The 21,549-nt window shown below is 46.9% G+C and overlaps 1 protein-coding gene across 2 annotated transcripts in view; it reads left to right on the top strand.

Moving 5' to 3' along the window:
• Positions 1-603: 603 nt before the first annotated feature.
• The window catches only part of LOC310828796 (polyunsaturated fatty acid lipoxygenase ALOX15B-like), a 46,670-nt gene continuing 25,724 nt past the window's right edge, over positions 604-21,549 (top strand). Inside the window, exons 1-7 of one of the 2 annotated variants that reach the window (XM_083706662.1) lie at positions 604-887; positions 3,561-3,664; positions 6,230-6,390; positions 8,825-9,043; positions 11,535-11,739; positions 16,856-16,940; positions 21,149-21,271. In XM_083706662.1, the coding sequence (XP_083562788.1) occupies positions 3,571-3,664; positions 6,230-6,390; positions 8,825-9,043; positions 11,535-11,739; positions 16,856-16,940; positions 21,149-21,271 (887 nt within the window). In that variant the 5' untranslated portion in view covers positions 604-887; positions 3,561-3,570. Of the gene's footprint in view, positions 888-3,476; positions 3,665-6,229; positions 6,391-8,824; positions 9,044-11,534; positions 11,740-16,855; positions 16,941-21,148; positions 21,272-21,549 lie in introns of those variants that run through there. The other variant, XM_083706661.1, reaches the window with a different exon arrangement.

Raw genomic sequence — 21,549 nt, 5'->3', positions numbered from 1 at the left:
AATACTTATTGCAAAGTATTGGAAGACACAAGATCTACCCACCTGGGAAGAATGGCAGATGAAGTTGATGGACTACATGGAACTGGCGGAAATGACTGGCAGAATCCGAGACCAGGGAGAAGAGTCGGTGGAGGAAGATTGGAAGAAATTTAAAGACTATTTACAGAAACATTGCAAAATTAATGAATGTTAGAATGACGTTGAAATGAATTTATGTGATTTTAGCAGAAATGTTACAAAGATTTAGGAAAACACAGGAAAATTGGTGAAAGGAGGGAAAGTAAAGTTATATCAATATCAAGATAAATTACAGGACAAAAATTTGAAAAGAGGGAAAGGATTTGCTGGAATGGATAATCGATCTAGAATACAAAAAAGGGAGGTGCGAGGAGGTCAGGGAAATAAGCTAATGAAATATAAGTAATGGGAAGATTTGTTGTATTTTTCCTTGTTTTTTCTTTTTGCTTCATGGATTTTAATTGTCTGCTCTTTCTTTTTTCTTTTTCTTTTTTGTATTTTATATATTTTTTTGTTTAAAATGATGTTTTTTGTTTTCTCTTTTTGTACCTCTAAAAATGTTAATAAATATCTTATTTAAAAAAATGGAATCCAGGGCCTGCTGGAGAGGTCTGTGCCGTCTGCTTGGCTGGGCGCCACGGAGAACGCGCCTTCCTCTCCAAAGAGTGCTAGTGAAAGCACGAATTCTGCCACTCCCTCGAGCAGGGACAGCTCCTCCCAGCACCTACCCCAAAGAGGAAGCAAAGTGGAAAGCCAGCTGGAGGAGGAGAAAATATCTCGGTGCATCCCGGAGCCGTTCGCCTTTGCTGCCTGACTGCCCCAGCCGGTGTGGCCCACTCTGCCTTCTTGATCAGGGCAGCCAGAGACGGGTGAGCACCCTGGGGAGGCCTGGGGGTGGGAGGGAAAGCCACTTAGCCCCCTCCCCAAACTTGGGCAAACTCTCCCGCATCACTGCAGCCCAATTCATAGAGGGCACCGGTCTCCAGCTGGGTGAGAAGGCAGGGAAGCTCTGTAGATCCTCTCTATTCTCAGGGGGTCCTGCCTCTGTGTCCCCAGCGTAGCCTCTCAGAGGTTGCAATGCACCAAAGGGTGCATTTGATTCTGGTCCTTAGGGGGTTCCCCCTCCCTCTGTCATCTTTTCTCCTCACCACGATCGCCTGTTTTCTTTCTCTGCCCCAGTTGCCAAAAGGTCTTTGGTGTGGAGGGAAGGCTCCTTGCAAAAAGAGCAGCCACAGCCTGTGCAATATTCTAGTCCTCATCGTGGCAGCTAAACCCACTGGCCAGACACAGAGGTGTGCATGCGTGCATGCATGTGTGTTTGGAAAATGCAAAAAAAGAGGCTTAGAACCACAGATTTGTATAAGCGAAGACTGGTGATCGGCGGGGCAGTGTGGTGCAGTGGTTAGAGTGTTGGATCGGGACTTGAGAGGCCAGGCTTCAGATCCCCACTGGGCCATGAAGCTCGCTGGGTGGCCTGGGGCCAGTCGCTGCCTCTCGGCCGAACCTGCCTCACAGGGTTGTTGCGGCCATTAATTGAGGAGGGAGGAAACCGTGGATGCTGCCGCTGAATTCCTTAGAGAGAGAAAAGGGATGTCAATGCCATAAGGAAATAATACTCACCCTTTTAGCCGTCCAGTGTTTCCCCCGTCAAGGCTCAAGACCACAAGGAGTTTTGCTCGGGATGTGTTGACATTGTCCAATGATGCAAAGGCTCCATTCTAAGCTGCAGTAATTCAGAGCAGTTTGAGCAGCACGGCATTCTAGCCAGGCTGCTTTTATTGCAGGCAGAAATAGAAAAAGTGCAACCTTTTCCCGCACGGCCTGTGTCTCAGAATAGTGCCTTGCGTGCCGCAGCTGGGAAAGGGCACAGCTTTGCGCTTGAGGATGCGTTGATACGTAAGTGCTGCTTGCTGTCATTGTTTCTACTCTTAGGAAAGTTTGTCTCTCCAAATTCCTGCACTTGTTTGGGACTCGTCCGGGAGAAAGCCATCAGTGTTACAGTGCAAATTTCTCAAAGAGGTTTACAAAAAAGCAATATATATATATATGAGAAGATTTAGGGTTTGGGGAAAGTTAATAAGCTAAAAACTGGTGAAGACTCGCATCAACTTTCTAAATGTCTAAATATGTGTTTGTATCTGGTTTCCCTTAAATATGCACATTTTTGCATTTCCCCTCTGATATAATGTGCTTTGTGTATGTTATATTCTACATATGAGCAGATGTGTTTTTGTACTTGGTGGGAGAACTGTTTTGCAAAGTTCAGAGAGCTTTTCAAGAACGGCTGCATTGCTTCAGAGAAAGAAAGAAAAAGTTTAGCTTTAAATGGGAACTGAATTGAATTCATCCTCCCTCCCTCCTTGCAGAGTCATCCTATGCATGTTTACTCTGAGCAAAGGGCTTACCCGAACTAAGGGCAGTTGGTTAGAGCGTGGTGTTGATAATGCCTGGATTGCAGGTTCAATACCCAGACAGGACAACTGCATATTTCTGCATTGCACAGGGTAGGACTAGATGACCGTCAGGGTCCCTTCTAACTCTTATGAGCTCTCCCTGTCTCCGGAGCTTTTCCTGTGAAAACCCGCTCTTTAAAGCTAAAGCACAACAAACGGCAATTTGGGCTTTCTGCGTATTGCTGTTTGTTCCAATTCTGCGGTAAAGAGCAGATTTCCGTGGGGAAAGCTCTGGAGCTAAAAAAAAAAAACAAAATGAAAGAGAAGTCGGAGATGGAGCTTTAAAACACAGACCACGCCTGGAAAATGTGGAGGAAAGGTACCTGCGGACGAGCCCCAAGCCCTCCCTCCTGCTCCATGCGGCAAACTCCTTGGGAAGCATGCTTAAGATTTCGGCGTGAAAAGGTGCTTAGAACAGATCTGCTCCAGAACCCTCATTTTTGTAATTTGGGCCAGGACTGGTTCAGAGGTGGCTCACTTGCAAGAAATGTCGGAAGATTTGGGACAGTTTAAAAAGGTGCTTCTTCACGCGGCACAGAGTTAGACTATGGAACTCCCTGCCACAGGGATGGCAACCGACCCGGATGGCTTTAAAAAGAGGATTCGCCAGACTCATGAAGGAGAGGGGCATCGATGGTTCCTAGCAATGATGATAATAAAATAATAATAATAATAATAATAATAATAATAATAATACAGCCACAATGGCTCTGCCCTGCTTCTACGGTCAGAGGACCATCTAAGGTTACAGAAGGGGGAAAGTGTTGTTCTTGTGCTCGCATCCTGCTTGTGGGTTCCCCTATAGGGCATCTGCTTGGCCACTGTGAGAACAGGATGCTAGACCAGGTAGGCCACTGGCCTGATCCTGGCAAAGTCTTCAGAAAGCAGAATTGCTGCCGGCCCCTGTTACCAGTCCTGAACTAACAGTCTGCATCAGTGCTGGGCGCTTTTCCATGTTCCTGTGCAAAAATAAAACGGCGGGTTGCAGTCTTGACATCCGACATCCGCCCCCAGGTTAGGAATGTGTGGCATTTTGCTTCCTGGAAAAACCTGCCTGGATTCCTACCCTTTCTCTTCCTCTTTTCCAAGGACCTCGAAGATGAGGCTGAAGGTATTCTGGAAGGTGAAGGAGCGCTGGAAGAGATTTGAGGGCGCCCACAGAATCCTCTGCGCCAGCAGCGCTCCAGGAGCAGGTCAATGGTCTCTGGTAACATCCCTGTGGTGGGAAAAAAACAGCATGGAGCCCTAAGGCAGGGGTCAGCAAACTTTTTCAGCAGGGGGCCGGTCCGCTGTCCCTCAGACTTTGTGGGGGGCTGGACTATATTTTGAAGGGGGGGGGGGAAATGAACAAATTCCTATGCCCCACAAATAACCCAGAGATGCATTTGAAATAAAAGGACACAATCTACTCATGTAAAAACACGCTGATTCCTGGACCGTCCACGGGCCAGATTTAGAAGGCGATTGGGCCAGATGCGGCCCCCCCGGGCCTTACTTAGCCTACCCATGCCCTAAGGCAGAGGTCAGCAAACTTTTTCAGCAGGGGGCCAGTCCACTGTCCCTCAAACCTTGTGGGGGGCCGGACTATACAGTATTTTGGAAAAATAATAATGAACAAATTCCTATGCCCCACAAATAACCCAGAGATGCATTTGAAATAAAAGCACACATTCTACTCAGGTAAAAACACCAGGCAAGCCCCACAAATAACCCAGAGATGCATTTTAAATAAAAGGACACATTCTACTCATGGAAAAACACGCTGATTCCCGGACCGTCCGCAGGCTAGATTTAGAAGGCAATTGGGCCACATCCGGCCCCCGGCCTTAGTTGGCCTACCCATGCCCTAAGGAATAATCCCGGCCTGGTGGTCCACACCCAGGGCAATTGCGTACTTAATCTGAGCATCCGCTATTCTCCCCGGCAGAAACCCTGCGCCTGTGACAGCTGTGTGGCAGGCAGAAATCCAACAGGGGAAGCTCCTCCCCTTGCCACACCTCCATGTGGGGAAAAGGCTGGTTCGGGCCTCTCAGAGACTCGCCAGGTTGCTGAAGATAGGAGCCGCCAGCCGTGCAAAGTTGTGCCCGCCTCTTTGGGGGTTCCCGGGTGCACATCGCGGATGGATCAGGGCCTTTGCTTGAGTAGCCATGTCTGTCGCCTGCTCTGCATTTGTGCAGCCATGCGCACTGCCCACTGGGCAGCGGTTTGCATAATACGTGCGGCGAGGCCCTGCGCATCAAAGCGTTTGGTGGAAACCACCCCCTGAGTTTGAGTTCATCGCCGGTGGGAGCCACGACACCTCTAGCATGGGGAAGCAGCGATAAAATAGGATGTGGGTGTTATAAACAAAATCTGCCCTTCTTCCCTTATCCAAGAGCCCGTATAGAGTCCTTAAGTGGGTTCCCTATCAGTAGGAGAAAATAACAGAGGCCAACCAGAGAATATTGAGAAGCAAAGCAGCTAGTAAGCTTGATCTTTATTAAAGCTGTTGCAACAGGGTGCTCCCCTCACACCCAGGAGAAAGGAGGAGGGACCCAGAACCAAGGTGTGCCTGCCCTTATTTTAATTTTAAATTCCCTGCCCTGGAGCTCCAGACCACCCCTCCATACATCATACATACATCACAGAAGGGGTGTAACCCAAGACCACCCCCCACAAACATAATTCCTACATCACAGAAAAGGTGGTCTACAACAGAAATTTGAATGTTGTTGTTTTTCCTGTCTGCCAGGTTATCTGATAATGCCTTATCTGATTGCCTCTCCTGGCAGTCTGCGCATTCCTTTGAAATGGTAATTACAGTGGTACCTCGGGTTACAGATGCTTCAGGTTACAGACGCTTCAGGTTACAGACTCCGCTAACCCAGAAATAGTACCTCAGGTTAATAACTTTGCTTCAGGATGAGAACAGAAATTGTGCTCCGGCGGCAGCAAGAGACCCCATTAGTGGTACCTCAGGATAAGGACAGTTTCAGGTTAAGAACGAATTTTCACCTCCTCCCTCCTTGCAGAGAAACATTTGGTCAGCTTGGGAGTCAAAATGGTTTCAGGGCTGTTTTTGTGTGCTGCTTCAGACACGCAGTCCACACATCTATGTACATGCTTGGCTGGAACATCTATGAACATTTATTACATATTTGTTGTTGTTGTTTAGTCATTTAGTCGTGTCCGACTCTTCGTGACCCCCTGGACCAGAGCACGCCAGGCACTTCTGTCTTCCACTGCCTCCCGCAGTTTGGTCAAACTCATGCTGGTAGCTTCGAGAACACTGTCCCACCATCTCATCCTCCGTCGTCCCCTTCTCCTTGCGCCCTCCATCTTTCCCAACATCAGGGTCTTTTCCAGGGAGTCTTCTCTTCTCATGAGGTGGCCAAAGTATTGGAGCCTCAGCTTCAGGATCTGTCCTTCCAGTGAACACTCAGGGCTGATTTCCTTCAGAATGGAGAGGTTTGATCTTCTTGCAGTCCATGGGACTCTCAAGAGTCTCCTCCAGCACCATAATTCAAAAGCATCAATTCTTCGGCGATTTATTACATATATAAGACCTTAAATTTCTTATAATCCTGGGTCACAGTGTCAGGATGACAGCTGCCTGCCTGGAGGTCGCTTATTTGCAAACATTTGGCCCTGTACTCTGTGGAGCATTCCAGTGCCTCTTCTCTCCCGCCCCGAATCAATAAACGCAGTGTCTGCCTGAAGCAAGAAATGGCCAGCAAGCCGCCAAGGAGATTTAAACAAACATTTTCCTGTCTCCGTAGCTTACGATGCCGCCCGGTGGGAAATGGGGGCTTTCCTTGGGAGGAGGAGGCCTCTGAATGGGGCCCGCCGATGTTCTGGATTCCCTGCTGGCTTTCTGGGGGCCCAAGGAAGGGGCCCCGCTTCCCTGGAGAATCGCACCCATCTCCAGAAAGAGCTGCAGGTAACTCTTCCGTCCTTTCAGCAGAAAGCAGGATCTTAAAATTTGGGCAAGACCACTGTTTATGTGGGGACGCGGGTTTTAACTCACAGAGCCTAGGACTTGCCGATCAGAAGGTCGGCGGTTCGAATCCCCACAACGGGGTGAGCTTCCGTTGCTCGGTCCCTGCTCCTGCCAACCTAGCAGTTTGAAAGCACACCAGTGCAAGTAGATAAATAGGTACCGCTCCGGCGGGAAGGTAAACGGCGTTTCCGTGCGCTGCTCTGGTTCGCCAGAAGAGGCTTCGTCATGCTGGCCATATGACCCGGAAGCTGTACACCGGCTCCTTTGGCCAATAAAGCGAGATGAGCACTGCAACCTCAGAGTCGACCATGACTGGACCTAATGGTCAGGGGTCCCTTTACCTTTACTGTTTATGTACACAATCACGGCTGCAAGAATATTTGTAGGCAGAAGCTGGAAATGCGAAAAAACACCAACAATAACAGATTGGCAACCACTCATGATAGAGTATTTCCAATTAGCAAAGCTGACCAGAAAAATCAGGAGAGGCTTAAATCAAAAAGTATACGGAGAATGGAAAATATTTAAGGCATATATAAAACTATATTGTAAAAATGATACCATCCTAGCAGAATTGAATGATACTTGTATAGAATAAATAAATGGAATAAACAGCTTAGAGGAATATATGGGAAAAGATGTAAAACAAACTGTGCGACAAAATCAAGACAATAAAAAAAAGTATAATGAGAACGATTGGAAGCTTCTCACAGAAAACTTTATTGGATAAAATTTGGGCAGCTCCTGGCGTTCCACAGGTCGGGCGCCACCACCGAGAAGGCCCTCTGCCTGGTTCCCTGCAACCTCACTTCTCGCAGGGAGGGAAGAGCCAGAAGACCCTAGCAGCTGGACCTCAGTGTCCGGGCAGAACGATGGGGGGTGGAGATGCTCTTTTCAGTATATAGGGCCGAAGCCCTTTAGGGTTTTAAAGGAGCACCCAGTGGCGTAGCGTGGGGGTGCAGGGGGGGCCAGCCGCACTGGGCGCAACATCTGGGGGGGGCGCTCACTGCCTCCGGAGTCACCGAAGAGCCTCGGGCGCAGGCTGTAGCAGAGCCCCATGTCTCGCGGAACCGATGAGCTGTGTGCGCGTCCGGGCTGAAGGCATCCGGCAGGCAGCGGCTCTCAGCGCTCGCCACGGTCCCCGCGCGTCAGGGCCGCGGAGGGCGCGCCAGGCAGCCCCTCCTCACAGCCCCGCCACCGCCGCTGCTGCTGCAGCTGCTGGGCGATGTTGCATTTTCCTCGCCTCTCTGCCCTCCTCCTCCTCCGGGCAAGCGGCATCATTTGGGTGGCAGCGCCAGCGGCAACTTGCCTCAGATCACCTGACACGGACCCGCCGCCGCCGTGGCTACCTTACCGTAAATACCCCAGCCCAGGCAGCAGCAAGAAGAAGCTGGCAGCGGCGGCAGGTTAGGGGTTAGGGGCACAAATTACTTGCCTTGCCCCGGGTGCTGACAACCCACGCTACGCCGCTGGGAGCACCATAAACCCTCAGACGGAGAGGATGCGGGGGTTGGCCATAAAGCTCGGCCTCGCAAATGGAAGCTTCTAGAGAACTTGTGCCTCAGGCTAAAGAATTTGCAGCACCCAGCTGCCTTCATCCTGTCCTGGTTTGCACCACCCCATTAAGGAATGTTAAGCTCAAACTGGTTTCACGTGTGACCCTCTGTCAGCAGAGGCTGGACCATTAGAGAAACAGGGCTATGATCCATCCTGCCTTCTTCCAACTAGCTTCCTCCAGCCTTAGTCTTTTCCTTGCTCCTTGGGGAAGAAGAGGACGGGGTCGAATCTAGACTTAGTTGGCTCCACCAGCAGTTGCCTCTGGCTCCCCCTACTGTTGGCTCCCTGCCTCCTGCCCAGCCATCCCCCTGGGAGTTAAAGGTAAAGGGACCCCTGACCATTAGGTCCAGTCGTGGCCGACTCTGGGATTGCAGCGCTCATCTCGCTTTATTGGCCCAGGGGGCCGGCGTACAGCTTCCGGGTCATGTGGCCAGCATGACTAAGCCGCTTGTGGCGAACCAGAGCAGCGCACGGAAATGCCATTTACCTTCCCGCCAGAGTGGTACCTATTTATCTACTTGCACTTTGACGTGCTTTCGAACTGCTAGGTTGGCAGGAGCAGGGACCGAGCAACGGGAGCTCACCCCGTCGCGAGGATTCGAACCGCTGACCTTCTGATCGGCAAGTCCTAGGCTCTGTGGTTTAACCCACAGCCCCACCCGCGGCCCCCTCTATTTCTTCACCCCTCGCTGATAACCTCTGGCCCGCATGACGCAGAGGGGCTATCTGGCAGATCTACTGCAGCCACCTCCCAGTTTCCACCGAAAGCATCTTGTTCGTCCAGTCCCTCATACCTCTCTCTGGACTTAACCTTTAGCCCACGAAGCCTCAAGAGGAGAGCCACTGCAGGAGACGGCCGGCCGAGTCCAGCAGCGAAGAAGGAACCCTAATGGCTTCATACAAGGTCCAAGTGGCAACCGGGACGTTCTGGGGCTCGGGGACCTTTGACACCGTCTCCATCACCCTGGTGGGCTCGAGGGGCAGCAGCCCCAAGCAGACGCTGAACAACACTGGGAAGGACTTTGCCCCTGGAGCGGTGAGAGGTGGACTTTGGGGTGGGGGGGAGGCAGGGACTTTGGGGGGCCTGAGGAAGTCGTCTCTCCACTGTAATTCTTTATATATATATATACACCGTATTTTTTGCTCTATAAGACTCACTTTTCCCTCCTAAAAAGTAAGGGGGAATGTGTGTGCGTCTTATGGAGCGAATGCAGGCTGTGCAGCTATCCCAGAAGCCAGATCAGCAAGAGGGATTGCTGCTTTCGCTGGGTAGCGATCCCTCTTGCTGTTCTGACTTCTGAGATTCAGGATATTTTTTTCCCTTGTTTTCCTCCTCCAAAAACTAGGTGCGTCTTGTGGTCTGGTGCGTCTTATAGAACGAAAAATACGTTAATTTTTATTTGTTTTCCATTTAACAATATATAACCACATCATTATTATCTGAAGGAGCGTCTCTGCTCCCATCATTCTGCCCAGATTCTGAGGTCCAGTGCTGAGGGCCTTCTGGCGGTTCCCTCACGGTGAGAAGCCAAGTTACAGGGAACCACGCAGAGGGCCTTCTCGGTGGTGGCACCCGCCCAGTGGAACTCCCTCCCAGCAGATGTCAAAAACAACTACCAGACTTTTAGAAGACATCTGAAGGCAGCCCTGTTAAGGGACGCTTTTAATGTTTAATAGGTTATTGTATTTTAATGTTCTGTTGGAAGCCGCCCAGAGTGGCTGGGGAAACCCAGCCAGATGGGCGGGGTATAAATAATACAACATTATTATTATTATTATTATTATTATTATTATTATTATTATTATTATTTGCTTTACCTCTCTGGCTCTCTAGAGCAGGAGTCGGCAATGTTTACCTCGCCTGGGCTGGCTCATTCCAGTAGAGATCCCTCTGTGGATTGTGCCCACGATTTTCTGCATCTACGCAGATGCGATTTCCAGCACTGCAGAAGCGAATCCCCACGGGGACTCGCCGAGCGGGCGGCTTGGTTCGGGGGCGGCTCGTGGGCCGGTTAAACGACCCCCGTCGGCCGCTTGTGGCCCATGGGCTTTAGGTTGTTGACCCCTCCTGCCTCATAGATTTCAGAATTAACCTTTATATCATAGCATTCTATACGTTTTCCAATTCTAATTACACTCATTACGAAATACCTCAGAATTTAAATAAATATAAAAAGGTAGAAAATTTCTCATTGCAAGTCTCCAGACTACCCTGCTAGTGATGTTTATTGCTTACAATGTTCTTTCAAATATGGTATAAATTTATTTGATCATGCCTGTTTCTGATTTTTCTGTTTCTGAGTTCTGCAAAGTCCATCATCTTCATCTGCCACTCTCCTTTCGTTGGTCCTTCTTGTTGTTTCTGTTTAGAATTCCACCTTTCAGTCTTTTCCTTTCTTTTTTCTCTGCCCACTTTTAGCGATATAATACAGTCCAGTAATCAACTGCTACGTTATTTCAAATCCCACTCGTTTAACTCTCAATTCCCCCCGTTGCTGTTTGAGTCAGTGGGACAGAGGTAGCAACGGCAGTACTTACTTTAAAATCTCCTTTTCCCACTGAGCCTTGTGCCTTATCTTCTGTGCTGCAGTCATGTACAGCGAGAGTAATTCTCACGGTTTTCCTATCTGGCCCCCTGGGGTCTAATCTCCAATATCTAGTCAGCAGGCTTTAGTCTTATATATCCCCCCATAGTTCAAAAGCAGGTAAAACAAGCTGGACACTTTACCGCTGCTCAAAGGCTTCTGGTTTTTTAACAAAAGTATTTTTGAACATTTTCTTTAACTCAGTATATATCATTTCCCCAAAAGCCTTTTTTTCCCCAGGCTATAGATTATTTAATATTCCTTTTTTTAAATAATTTTTTATTAAATTTTCTTTTACAAATTATTCAACACAATCTTATTCTCGTATTTTACAATTTTTGAACTTCCACCAGCTCCTCCACCAATCATCCATATTTCTTATTCAGTACGCATTTTTCGTGTCTTGTATTGCCAGTTAATAGTAACTTAACACTTCTGTTTTTCTTTTACAGTACATCTTTAACAATCACAAAGCCTCTTTAAAACCGACTAACGTTATCTGTACATCACATCTATTTTCCAGATAATCCGTAAACTTTCCCCAGTCCTCGATGAATTTGTGGTCTTTTTGGTATCTAATTTTCCCAGTCATTTTGTCCAATTCTGCGTAATCCATAAGTTTCATTCTCTACTCTTCAAGAGTCGGTAGATCCTCTTGCTTCCATTTTTGGGCCATTAAGGTTCTTGCTGCTGTTACTGCATATTGAAAAAGTTTATAATCCCTTCTGTTAATCTCTCTTCCTGTTATTCCTAACAAAAAGGCTTCTGGCTTTTTTACAAATGTATAAATGCAAAAAGCCTTTACCTTTTTACAAGTCCACCCCATGCGGTAAACGATACCTTCCTTTTCTTTGCATTTCCAACACTCCTTAGTTCTTGCCCTATACATTTTAGCGAAACATTTCAGTGGCGAATTAGCGGCTGTCCCTTTTCTTTCCGCAGGTGGATGAATACAAGGTGCCCAGCGATGGGGAGCTGGGCCCGATTCTGCTGGTCCAGCTCCACAAGGAACCCTACCTCTTCTTCCCCGAGGACAGCTGGTACTGCAACTTTGTCCAGCTCGTCACCCCACAGGGAGAGACGTACCGCTTTCCCTGCTACCAGTGGATCGAGGGGTACACGACCCTGGAGCTGAGAGACGGGACAGGTGAGGTGCTAGTAGCATCCCTGCAGAGAAGGCCTTCGCTGGGATGGCGACGCAGGGCGAACTCTCCCAGGTCGCCAAGTCCCTTCTGCCGAAAATCACAGGGATAATGTCTTCTTCCCACCCAGTTGGTTATAATAATAATAATAATTTATTATTTATACCCCGCCTATCTGGCTGGGTTTCCCCAGCCACTCTGGGCGGCTTCCAACAGAATATTAAAATACAATAATCTATTAAACATTAAAAGCTTCCCTAAACAAGGCTGCCTTCAGATGCCTTCTAAAAGTCAGATAGTTGTTTATTTCCTTGACGTCTGATGGGAGGGTGTTCCACAGGGCGGGCGCCACCACCGAGAAGACCCTCTGCCTGGTTCCCTGTAGCTTTGCTTCTCGCAATGAGGGAACCGCCAGAAGGCCCTCGGAGCTGGACCTCAGTGTCTGGGCTGAACGATGGGGGTGGAGACGCTCCTTCAGGTATACTGGGCCTTTGAGGCCGTTTAGGGCTTTCAAGTTCAGCACCAACACTTTGAATTGTGCTCGGAAATGTCCTGGGAACCAATGAAGGTGTTTCAGGACCGGTGTTATGTGGTCTTGGCGGCCACTCCCAGACACCAGTCTAGCTGCCACATTCTGGATTAGTTGCAGTTTCCGGGTCACCTTCAAAGGTAGCCCCACGTAGAGTGCATTGCAATGTGCAAGCGGGAGATAACCAGAGCATGCGTCACTCTGGTGAGACAGTCTGCGGGCAGGGAGGGTCTCATCCTGCATACCAGATGGAGCTGATAAACAGCTGCCCTGGACACAGAATTGACCTGCGCCTCCATGGACAGCTGTGAGTCCAGAATATGTATCGTATGTGAACTCTTGGAGGTGGCTGGCATTGGTCGGCCCACTTCCCTCCAGAAAATAATTCCAGACTGTGGCCCCAAAGGCAGGGCTGGGGGGGGGGCGGGGGCACCTCGTAGCTCAGAGGAAGAGCATTGCTTTGCATACAGAAGGTCTGAAGTCCAACCACCGAGACGCCAAATATTGGGAGGGGTCAAACCCTATAAAAACCCCCAAGTCTGTTGTAAGTACAGTGGTACCTTGGTTTACAAGCTTAATCCGTTCCTGAAGTCTGTTCTTAAACCAAAGCATTCTTAAACCAGGTTTGTCTTCCTGATTTGATCCTGCCTTGTCATATGGGGCTGCTGTTGGAGATCTGGATCTATGCATTTAAATGAGCCTCCTATCCACTAGGCAGTTAGGGGATATGGGCCACAAATGTAGTCCCTCCGATGTCTCATTGTGTTCGTTCTTCTTGACCAGTCTGCTTCTGAGTATGTCTAGTCTATCCAAGATTTCGTTTTGAGTTGAGGGCTGCAATGACCTGAAACGGTTTATTAAGGCGTATTCTTCCACAGAAAGGAAGTCCTCGCTGTCTCTTGTTGTTGTTTAGTCGTTTAGACGTGTCCGACTCTTCGTGACCCCCTGGACAAAAGCACGCCAGGCCCTCCTGTCTTCCACTGCCTCCTGCAGTTTGGTCAGACTCATGCTGGTAGCTTCGAGAACACTGTCCAACCATCTTGTCTTCCGTCATCGCCTTCTCCTTGCGCCCTCCATCTTTCCCAACATCAGGGTCTTTTCCAGGGAGTCTTCTTCTCTTCTCATGAGGTGGCCAAAGTATTGGAGCCTCAGCTTCAGGATCTGTCCTTCCAGTGAGCACTTAGGGCTGATTTCCTTCAGAATGGAGAGGTTGGATCTTCTTGCAGTCCATGGGACTCTCAAGAGTCTCCTCCAGCACCAGAATTCAAAAGCATCCAATCTCCAGCGATCAGCCTTCTTTATGGTCCAGCTCTCACTTCAAAAGAAACAAAAGAAAAGAGACAAAAGGCTGTCTCTCGTAGGAGGCTGAATATCAAGGTGGGATGTATCTTTCATTTTTAAAATTGATGGGTCTTGTTTGTGATGGTCCGGCTGACTCATTTGGGATCTGTTTTGTTGTTTAGGTTTTTTTCCTTTTTGATCCTTTGTTCCTAGCATCCTATCACCCCTGGGAGCCACGAAGGGAGCTACTGGTCTTAAACCATGGTGAAGTGAAGGCATGGGGTGGGAGTTGGTAATGCAGCTGAACTGTGCACAGGCAAGCTGCCAGCTAGCTCTGCCGTGGCTCTTTTTATTAGCACAATATGCAAAACCAGTCAGATACATTTTGGACTGTGACCTTTACATATCTTCCAGTCCCGAGATCAAGGGCTGGTACAAAGTTATTTTGGCACCTGTTTGCACCACATCACTCTCCTCTTGTACAATGTATGACGAAGGAGACAAATGTCACAGACAGGGCACGGCAGACCACTAAGAGAGCAAAGGTTAGATAGAGGGCATGATGTTCAGACAGCTGTGGCTTTGCCTGTGGGTGGAAGTGTGCGCCACACCCGGCGGACATTCCTTCACCAAGGCGTGCTTTCTCATAGCAGCGGAGGACTCAATTTACAAAAATTTACAACAGGAAGCGGAACATGTTCTGCTTCCAAGGCAAAGTTCGCAAACCAAAACACCTCCTTCTGGGTTTGCAGCGTTCTTAATCCAAGTTGTTCCTAAACTAAACTGTTCTTAAACCAAGGTACCACTGTAAAACTCAGGACCCGGTAGGAGATGAAGTCTGGCCATTTATTGATCCGTCAGGGTATGTTCCACCAAGTCTCGACCCCCTCCTTGTGGCAAGAGGGGGGTATTTATAACTTTTTTTACAAAGCATTTTAATATCATCCAGTCACGTACATCATTGCCTCACTCAAGTTGTGAGATGCGTTTCAGGTTAGTACACTTGCGCAATGAGCATCGGCTGTTTCTGCTGATGCAGCTTTGATTCCCACCCATGGCCTCCGCACTGTTGCAAAAGCCCCTGTAGTTTATGGGAACCTGCGTTCCGTGTAGCCATTTGCGTTCTGTTGTGTGCTGTGTTCCTTCTTGTAGCAACTTATGTTCTAGCTTTGTGCTATATATTGTGATTTACGTATTAGCTGTATTTCTGCCCCGAACTTGCAGAATCAACAGTTTCTTAAGGCAGCAGTTTCTTAAAGCCACTACCATAATTTCCCTATCAGACGCGCACTCAGGGTTTCACAGGGGTGCACATGTTGTGGTCCTTTGTGCCACCCCCACACCGGTAGGGCTGGGAATGTCTCCCCCCCTCCCCCGCCTAAAACCTTGGGGAACGAAGTTTGCCCGGGCTGTGTTGTTGACAGTACTGAGTGAGGCAGAGCGATGGGTTTGACCAGTGCTGGATTTACATATAAGCTAAACGAGCTATAGCTCTTGGGGGCCCCCCCCAAAAAAATAAAGGAAAAAAAAACCTGTACACTTCCAAAATATAAGATAAAAACAAATAAAATAAAACCTACATACAGCAACAGTGTTCTGTGTTGTGTAGGCTCCTATGATGTAAGTCACGGGCCTGCTCCCTAAAATATCACTGGTTTGTTCATTTCTATATATAGGGTGCCTACATTCTGCATGGACTGGTTTCAGGGCAACATGTGCAAAGGGCTTTAGATACCTGTTAGGTCCATCAATGACCATATGGCATATATTCAGCACAAAAAACAGTGACAATTTGTTGTTGACAAAGGACAGCTGGACATATAAAAGGCCCCATTACCTTCAGTAGCTTAGGGTCTCATCAAACCTAAATCCAGCCCTGGTCTTCACTTGGTACAAGGGAGCTTTCTGTTGTTTCTGCGCACCGTTTACATTTCCCACAATGCCATGGGGTGAGAGAGGGACTCGGGGGCAAAATTACAAGGGCGGCAAGACCCGGGTCTGCTCAGAATGACACCCGTCTTGCCCAATGCACGGTGGTTCTTTAAAAATGAGATTCAGAAGTACAGTGGTACCTCGGAACTCGAACGTAATCCGTTCCGGACGACTGTTTGAATTCTAAAACGTTCGACCTCCGAGGTGCGGCTTGACAGCTAGGCTTTTGAACATTGGAAGCTGTGCTGGACATCTGTGTTCTGAGGGATTTTCAAAAACCGGAGCACTTACTTCCAGGTTTTCAGCGTCTGAGAACAGAGCCATTCGAGTTCCGAGGTACCACTGTCATACACAAACACAAGCGAGCGAGAAGATTAAAGATTTTATTGTAAAAAGCAAGCAATATAAGCGTACCAAGCGAGCACTTCAATCCGCCACTTGGAAGCTCTCGAGAATCGGCAAAGTGACTCTGCCAGGTAGCCTCAGTTTGCACGGCCCCGCAGCCCATCAGTCCGTACACAAGCTTCTCAAAAACTCTCCCCGCAACCGATTTATAGATTGCTAGCCTGTGTGGCTTGCCCGACTGGTTGCATGCAATTACTGGCTACGTGCCGATTATTTATTAGCCAGCCCCTCCCAATGCCTCACTTTCTTTTTTCTTTTTCTTCTTTTTTGCAACATAATTTTTCCAACATAAATTTATATCAATTTTAATTCTGACTAACTTCTTCTTTTGAACTTCCATCAGCACGTCTGCCAATTCTCCGTACTATCACATTTTCTCACATTTCACAATATAATATAATGCCTCACTTTCTAACTCCTCGGGGACGAGTTCCCTTTGGCGCCCCCAATAAAATATCTCAGAAAATATTTCAAAAGTTGTTGGGCTTTGCCATTCAAATGGTGTGTTTGTGATTGAATATGTAGGGCAGGGCTTACCTGCTCCCCCCTCAAATATTTTATCGAAGTTGAGAAGTGTATTTTCCAGAACCACCCTGCGAACATGTTTTGCATATCAATTCCGAATTTTCCGTTGTCTTAAACTGCTCTGGGACCTGTTGGCAAAGGGTGGGTCAGAATTTTAATAATCATAGTCAAGTGAGGCTGTCGCTGCTCAGAGCCACCTCAGACTTATTTATCTGGCTCTCTCTTCCCCCACCTGTTTTTATCTACACAACAACCCTGCGAGGCTGGCTTAGGCCAAGAGAGGGTGTTTGGCCCAAGGGGGCCCAGCGAGCTTTATGGCTGAGTGGGGATTTGAACCCTGACCTCGCAGGCCCTTGTCTGCTAAGCCACCCTCTCCAGTGGAAAGTTTCCATGTTTCAAATGCAAATGTCTTTTTAAACAACAGCGCTCCGTTTCTCCTCTCCTTCCAGCCAAACTGGTTTGTGACGATGACGGAAACCAGTTGCTTCTGCACCACCGGGCAGAGGAGGTGAAGGCGAGACAGGAGGCGTACAGGTGAGGAGATCTTGCCTTCAGAGCTGTACCTGTTTTGAGTTGGAAGAGATACAGTGGTACCTCGGGTTAAGTACTTAATTCGTTCCAGAGGTCCGTTCTTAACCTGAAACTGTTCTTAACCTGAAGCACCACTTTAGCTAATGGGGCCTCCTGCTGCTGCCGCTTCGCCGGAACACGATTTCTGTTCTCATCCTGAAGCAAAGTTCTTAACCTGAAGCACTATTTCTGGGTTAGCGGAGTCTGTAACCTGAAGCGTATGTAACCTGAAGCGTATGTAACCCACTGTACCTTGGAAAGCCACTGCTGTCAGCCAGTGTGGGCAAAATTGAGCTCAATGCACCAATGACCCGACTCTGTAGAGAGCAGCTTCTCCTAAATATTTATTTTGTTTTTTAAAAATATTTTTATTGGGTTTTCCATGTATACATCCTCTAACAATATTTCTTTAACAATTTTCCATATCCCCCCTGGACTTCCCTCATATTCCTATTTTGTTTTATTTTATTTTTTGTTTTGTTTTTATTTTGTTTTGTTTTATTTTTTGCTTTGTTTTGTTTTGTTTTGTTTCCATATTACTCACCCTGCGTGTTGTTTCCCAAAATTTTCCCAATACATATAGTCTTACTTTTTGTTATATACAGTTACGTTTGTTTGTTTATTCAAACCCTGCCAATGAGTCTAATTCTTTATGTTGCCTCCTCATATATGTTGCAAATGGTTCCCATTCTCTCTTAAAGTCTTTGCTATCCTTTTCGTGTAATTTATCTGTTCATTTTGCCGGTTCTGCATATTCCGTAAGTTTCCCTTGCCAATGTTCTTTCGTTGGTATTTCTTCTGTCTTCCAGGCTTGTGCTAATATAATTCTTGCTGCTGTTGTTGCATACATAAATGCTTCTCCTAAATACTTTTATTCACTTCACTTCCATTCTCCTGACATGCAATGAGTCATTTGTTGCTGCTGCATGTCTGCCAGATCGGCGTAAATATTTCCCAATGAAATAGTCTTTCAGCAAACCCGGCGGAACAAAATGTGCTTGCCTACACTTCGTTTGGCGTTCTCCAAATATCACCACCCTCATAATTTAATTTGTATGCCCCTTTTCCGTAGCAAAAGCCAAGCTCAAGGTAGTTTACAACATGAAGAGGCCTACATCATTACAAAAATAACCAAAGGAGCCATGAACACGTCGAACACGTCGAAAAGCACACAGCCGCCGTTGAACAATTCCCACATAAATCATTATAAGACTAAAGATACAGTGGTACTTCGGGTTACATACGCTTCAAGTTACATACACTTCAGGTTACAGAATCTGCTAACCCAGAAATAGTGCTTCAGGTTAAGAACGTTGCTTCAGGATGAGAACAGAAATCGTGCTCCGGCGGCGCGGCAGCAGCAGGAGGCCCCATTCGCTAAAGTGGTGCTTCAGGTTAAGAACAGTTTCAGGTTAAGTACGGACCTCCAGAACGAATTAAGTACTTAACCTGAGGTACCACTGTACAACAATAATAATAATATTGATAACAGCAACAACAAAAACTCTAAACAATACCCCCACCCCAGAAGGACAGAGTTGAAAGATTTGTTTTTTGTTTTTAAAAGGGGGTGAATTATGTAGTACTAGTCCTTAAACATCTTGATTTCACACTTGTCAAGAGCTAGTCCCCTCACTGACTTCCAAGGAGCTCACTGAGCCTCCCATCCGGAACAATTTACTCCAGATTGCAGTTTAATAGCTCAAATGATTATGGGGAGCATGAATGTGGGATGTGTATGTAGAATCCCCGCATCTATAAATCTAGCATGTCAGGGAGAAGGGTTTTAACCTAGTTTTCTATGTGCGGGGATGAGGACGTTCTAGTCCGTTTCTACGATTAAGGGTTTGAGTGCCAAACCTTATGTAAAATATGCTCTCTGCGTTATTGAAATGATTTTACTTTTTTAATCCCCCGAAAGAAAAAGACTCCCAAGCGGCTTATAGATAGTCTAAAGAGGAAGACATTCCCTTTTCAGCTTCCGGTTTTTTATAAAAGGATACAGCACAAAAAGAGTGGGAGGGAGGAAGAAATAAGAAAGCTTAGGGACACTTAGCCAAAATTGCACCATCTATGTAGAAGCAGGAAGTATTTTTGGCAGAAGCTATCTATCATCTATCTATCTATCTATCTATCTATCTATCTATCTATCTATCTATCATCTATCTATCTATCTATTTATCTATCTATCTATCTATCTATCTATCTATCTATCTATCTATCTATCATCTATCTATATTAAAAGATGTTGGGGGAGTAAAAACCCTAAAGGGAGAGAAACCTCAACAACCCAGAAAGGACTTAACATTCTTCCTGGGTATGGACTGATGACAAACTATTGCATATCCTCCTGTGGATTAAACCACAGAGCCTAGGGCTTGCCGATCAGAAGGTCGGCGGTTCGAATCCCCATGACGGGGTGAGCTCCCGTTGCTCTGTCCCTGCTCCTGCCAACCTAGCAGTTCGAAAGCACATCAAAGTGCGAGTAGATAAATAGGTACCACTCCGGCGGGAAGATAAACGGTGTTTCCGTGCGCTGCTCTGGTTTGCCAGAAGTGGCTTATTCATGCTGGCCACGTGACCCGGAAGCTGTACGCCGGCTCCCTTGGCCAATAAAGCGAGATGAGCGCCGCAACCCCAGAGTCGGCCACGACTGGACATAATGGTCAGGGGTCCCTTTACCTTTTCATTCAGTAATAATAATGTTATTATTTTTACCCCACCCACCTGAGTTGCCCCAGCTACACAATAAAACATTAAACATTAAAAAACGTCCCTATACAGGGCTGCCTTCAGATGTCTTCTAAAGGTTGTATAAGTTACTAATCTACCAGTTGATCGTGAGCTGTCCCTGTTCGATCCTGTTGATCATGTGATCTCCATTGATTGATTCCCCCCCTAAAAAAACTCAACAACTCTGGTCAATCCAATGGGTAGATCAGTGCCAGTTTATTTATAGTGGGAGTAGATCGCAGTCTCTTGGAAGTTGGACACCCCTGTTCTAAGGGAGAGCAAAACATTCTGGTATCAAATAAAAAACCAGGACGGCTTCTATAAATCCGGAACTGCCCCTGGAAAACAGGGACACTCGGAGGGGGTTTGCTATTGTAGAGGGTATCTCGTCTTCTGCTGTTTCGCATGAACCCACTACAACAAGATTAGTGGGAAAACAAACTTTATCCTCAATGAGGTCTAGGAGCCTGCGCAGAGCGGTAGCTAACTCCTCCAGCCTGGGTACAGCTAGGCCAAATGCCAGATATTCAGTTGATAATGCATATATTACCGGCGTGGGGATAGAAAACCAGGCTGGAGGGGAAATGGAGGCCGAATGACTGGGATGGCGAGCAGGAACGCCCCACACTGCAACAATTTGTTGCAGACACCATGCCTTTATTTCGAACAGAGGGCCGTTCCAACACAGGGTCTCTAACCTGCATTCTGAAGCGGCAGAAACCAGATGCGAGAGATTTTAAAACAAACAAACACTTTCCCAATTTTTCCAATTTTTCACAGTCAATAGCCTTGCGGCTACTGTTGCAAATAAATATAATGTCTTGTCTTCTTCCTTTAGACTTCCTGGTACTATTCCCAATAAATTGGAAAATTGGAAAAGTGGTATAATACCGACAAAAACAGAGTGGCTTGGAGTACTATTGGAGTACTACAATATATCCAAAACAATGGGAGAAATTGCAAGGATCTCAAAAGAGAAGATAGATAGGGACTGGAAAGTGTTTAAAGGATACTTGCAAAAACCCTCTTGAAAAATCAGAACTCTTATTAGAATAAACAAGTTCTGTTTTAAATAATGGAATACTAAATAAGATGGATAGCAATGTGTAATACAAAAAGAAGCATGAAATTGGGTTAAAGGTGTGTGAAAGAAAGTAATAGAAGTGGAAAGAAATTGCAATTGAGTAGATTGGAAGTCTAACACAAAGGTGGGGTGAGGGGTGGTGATGGGAAAAGGAATTACCTGTGGGATTGAGTGTAAGCATGTTTGAACATTTTTAAGGACTGTATGAAATGTATCTTTGTATGTTTGTATATTCGCAATATGTGTGTATTAACGCTGAATTATTTTAACAATAAAAACTTTTTCAAATAATAATAATAAAAACAAACAAACAAAACAAACCTCTCCCCATTGAAATCTTGATTTTAAAAACCAGGTGGGCAGAATTTGCGCCAGGGATGCCTCATTGCCTGGCTGTGGAGAACATCGAGGAGCTGAACACCAACGTGAAGTTTTCCTTTACCAAGCTCAGCACCTTTCTGTTGCGGTCAAAACTCACGTGAGTCCCAAAAGCGGAAAGCCAGCATTGATTTTGAATTGATTTTAGAATGTTGTGTTACTTTTCTTGTTGTTAGCCACTCTGAGCCCGGCTTCGGCTGGGGAGGGCGGGATATATATATATATATATATATATATATGCAGGTTTTGGTGTCCTCGGGTGTCTTCCCGTGTAAAAGTTGGGGTGTCTAGGCGACGTTTCGACGAGGTCTCACTCGTCATCTTCAGGCTGGTGCTTTCGGCTTCTTGTTACTGGAACAGAGCGGGATCTCAATGTTT

The sequence above is a fragment of the Podarcis gaigeae genome (assembly GCF_964106915.1).
Source record: "Podarcis gaigeae genome assembly, chromosome: 13".
Taxonomy (NCBI): Eukaryota; Metazoa; Chordata; class Lepidosauria; order Squamata; family Lacertidae; genus Podarcis; species Podarcis gaigeae.
This window is presented reverse-complemented; position numbering and strand designations above follow the sequence as displayed.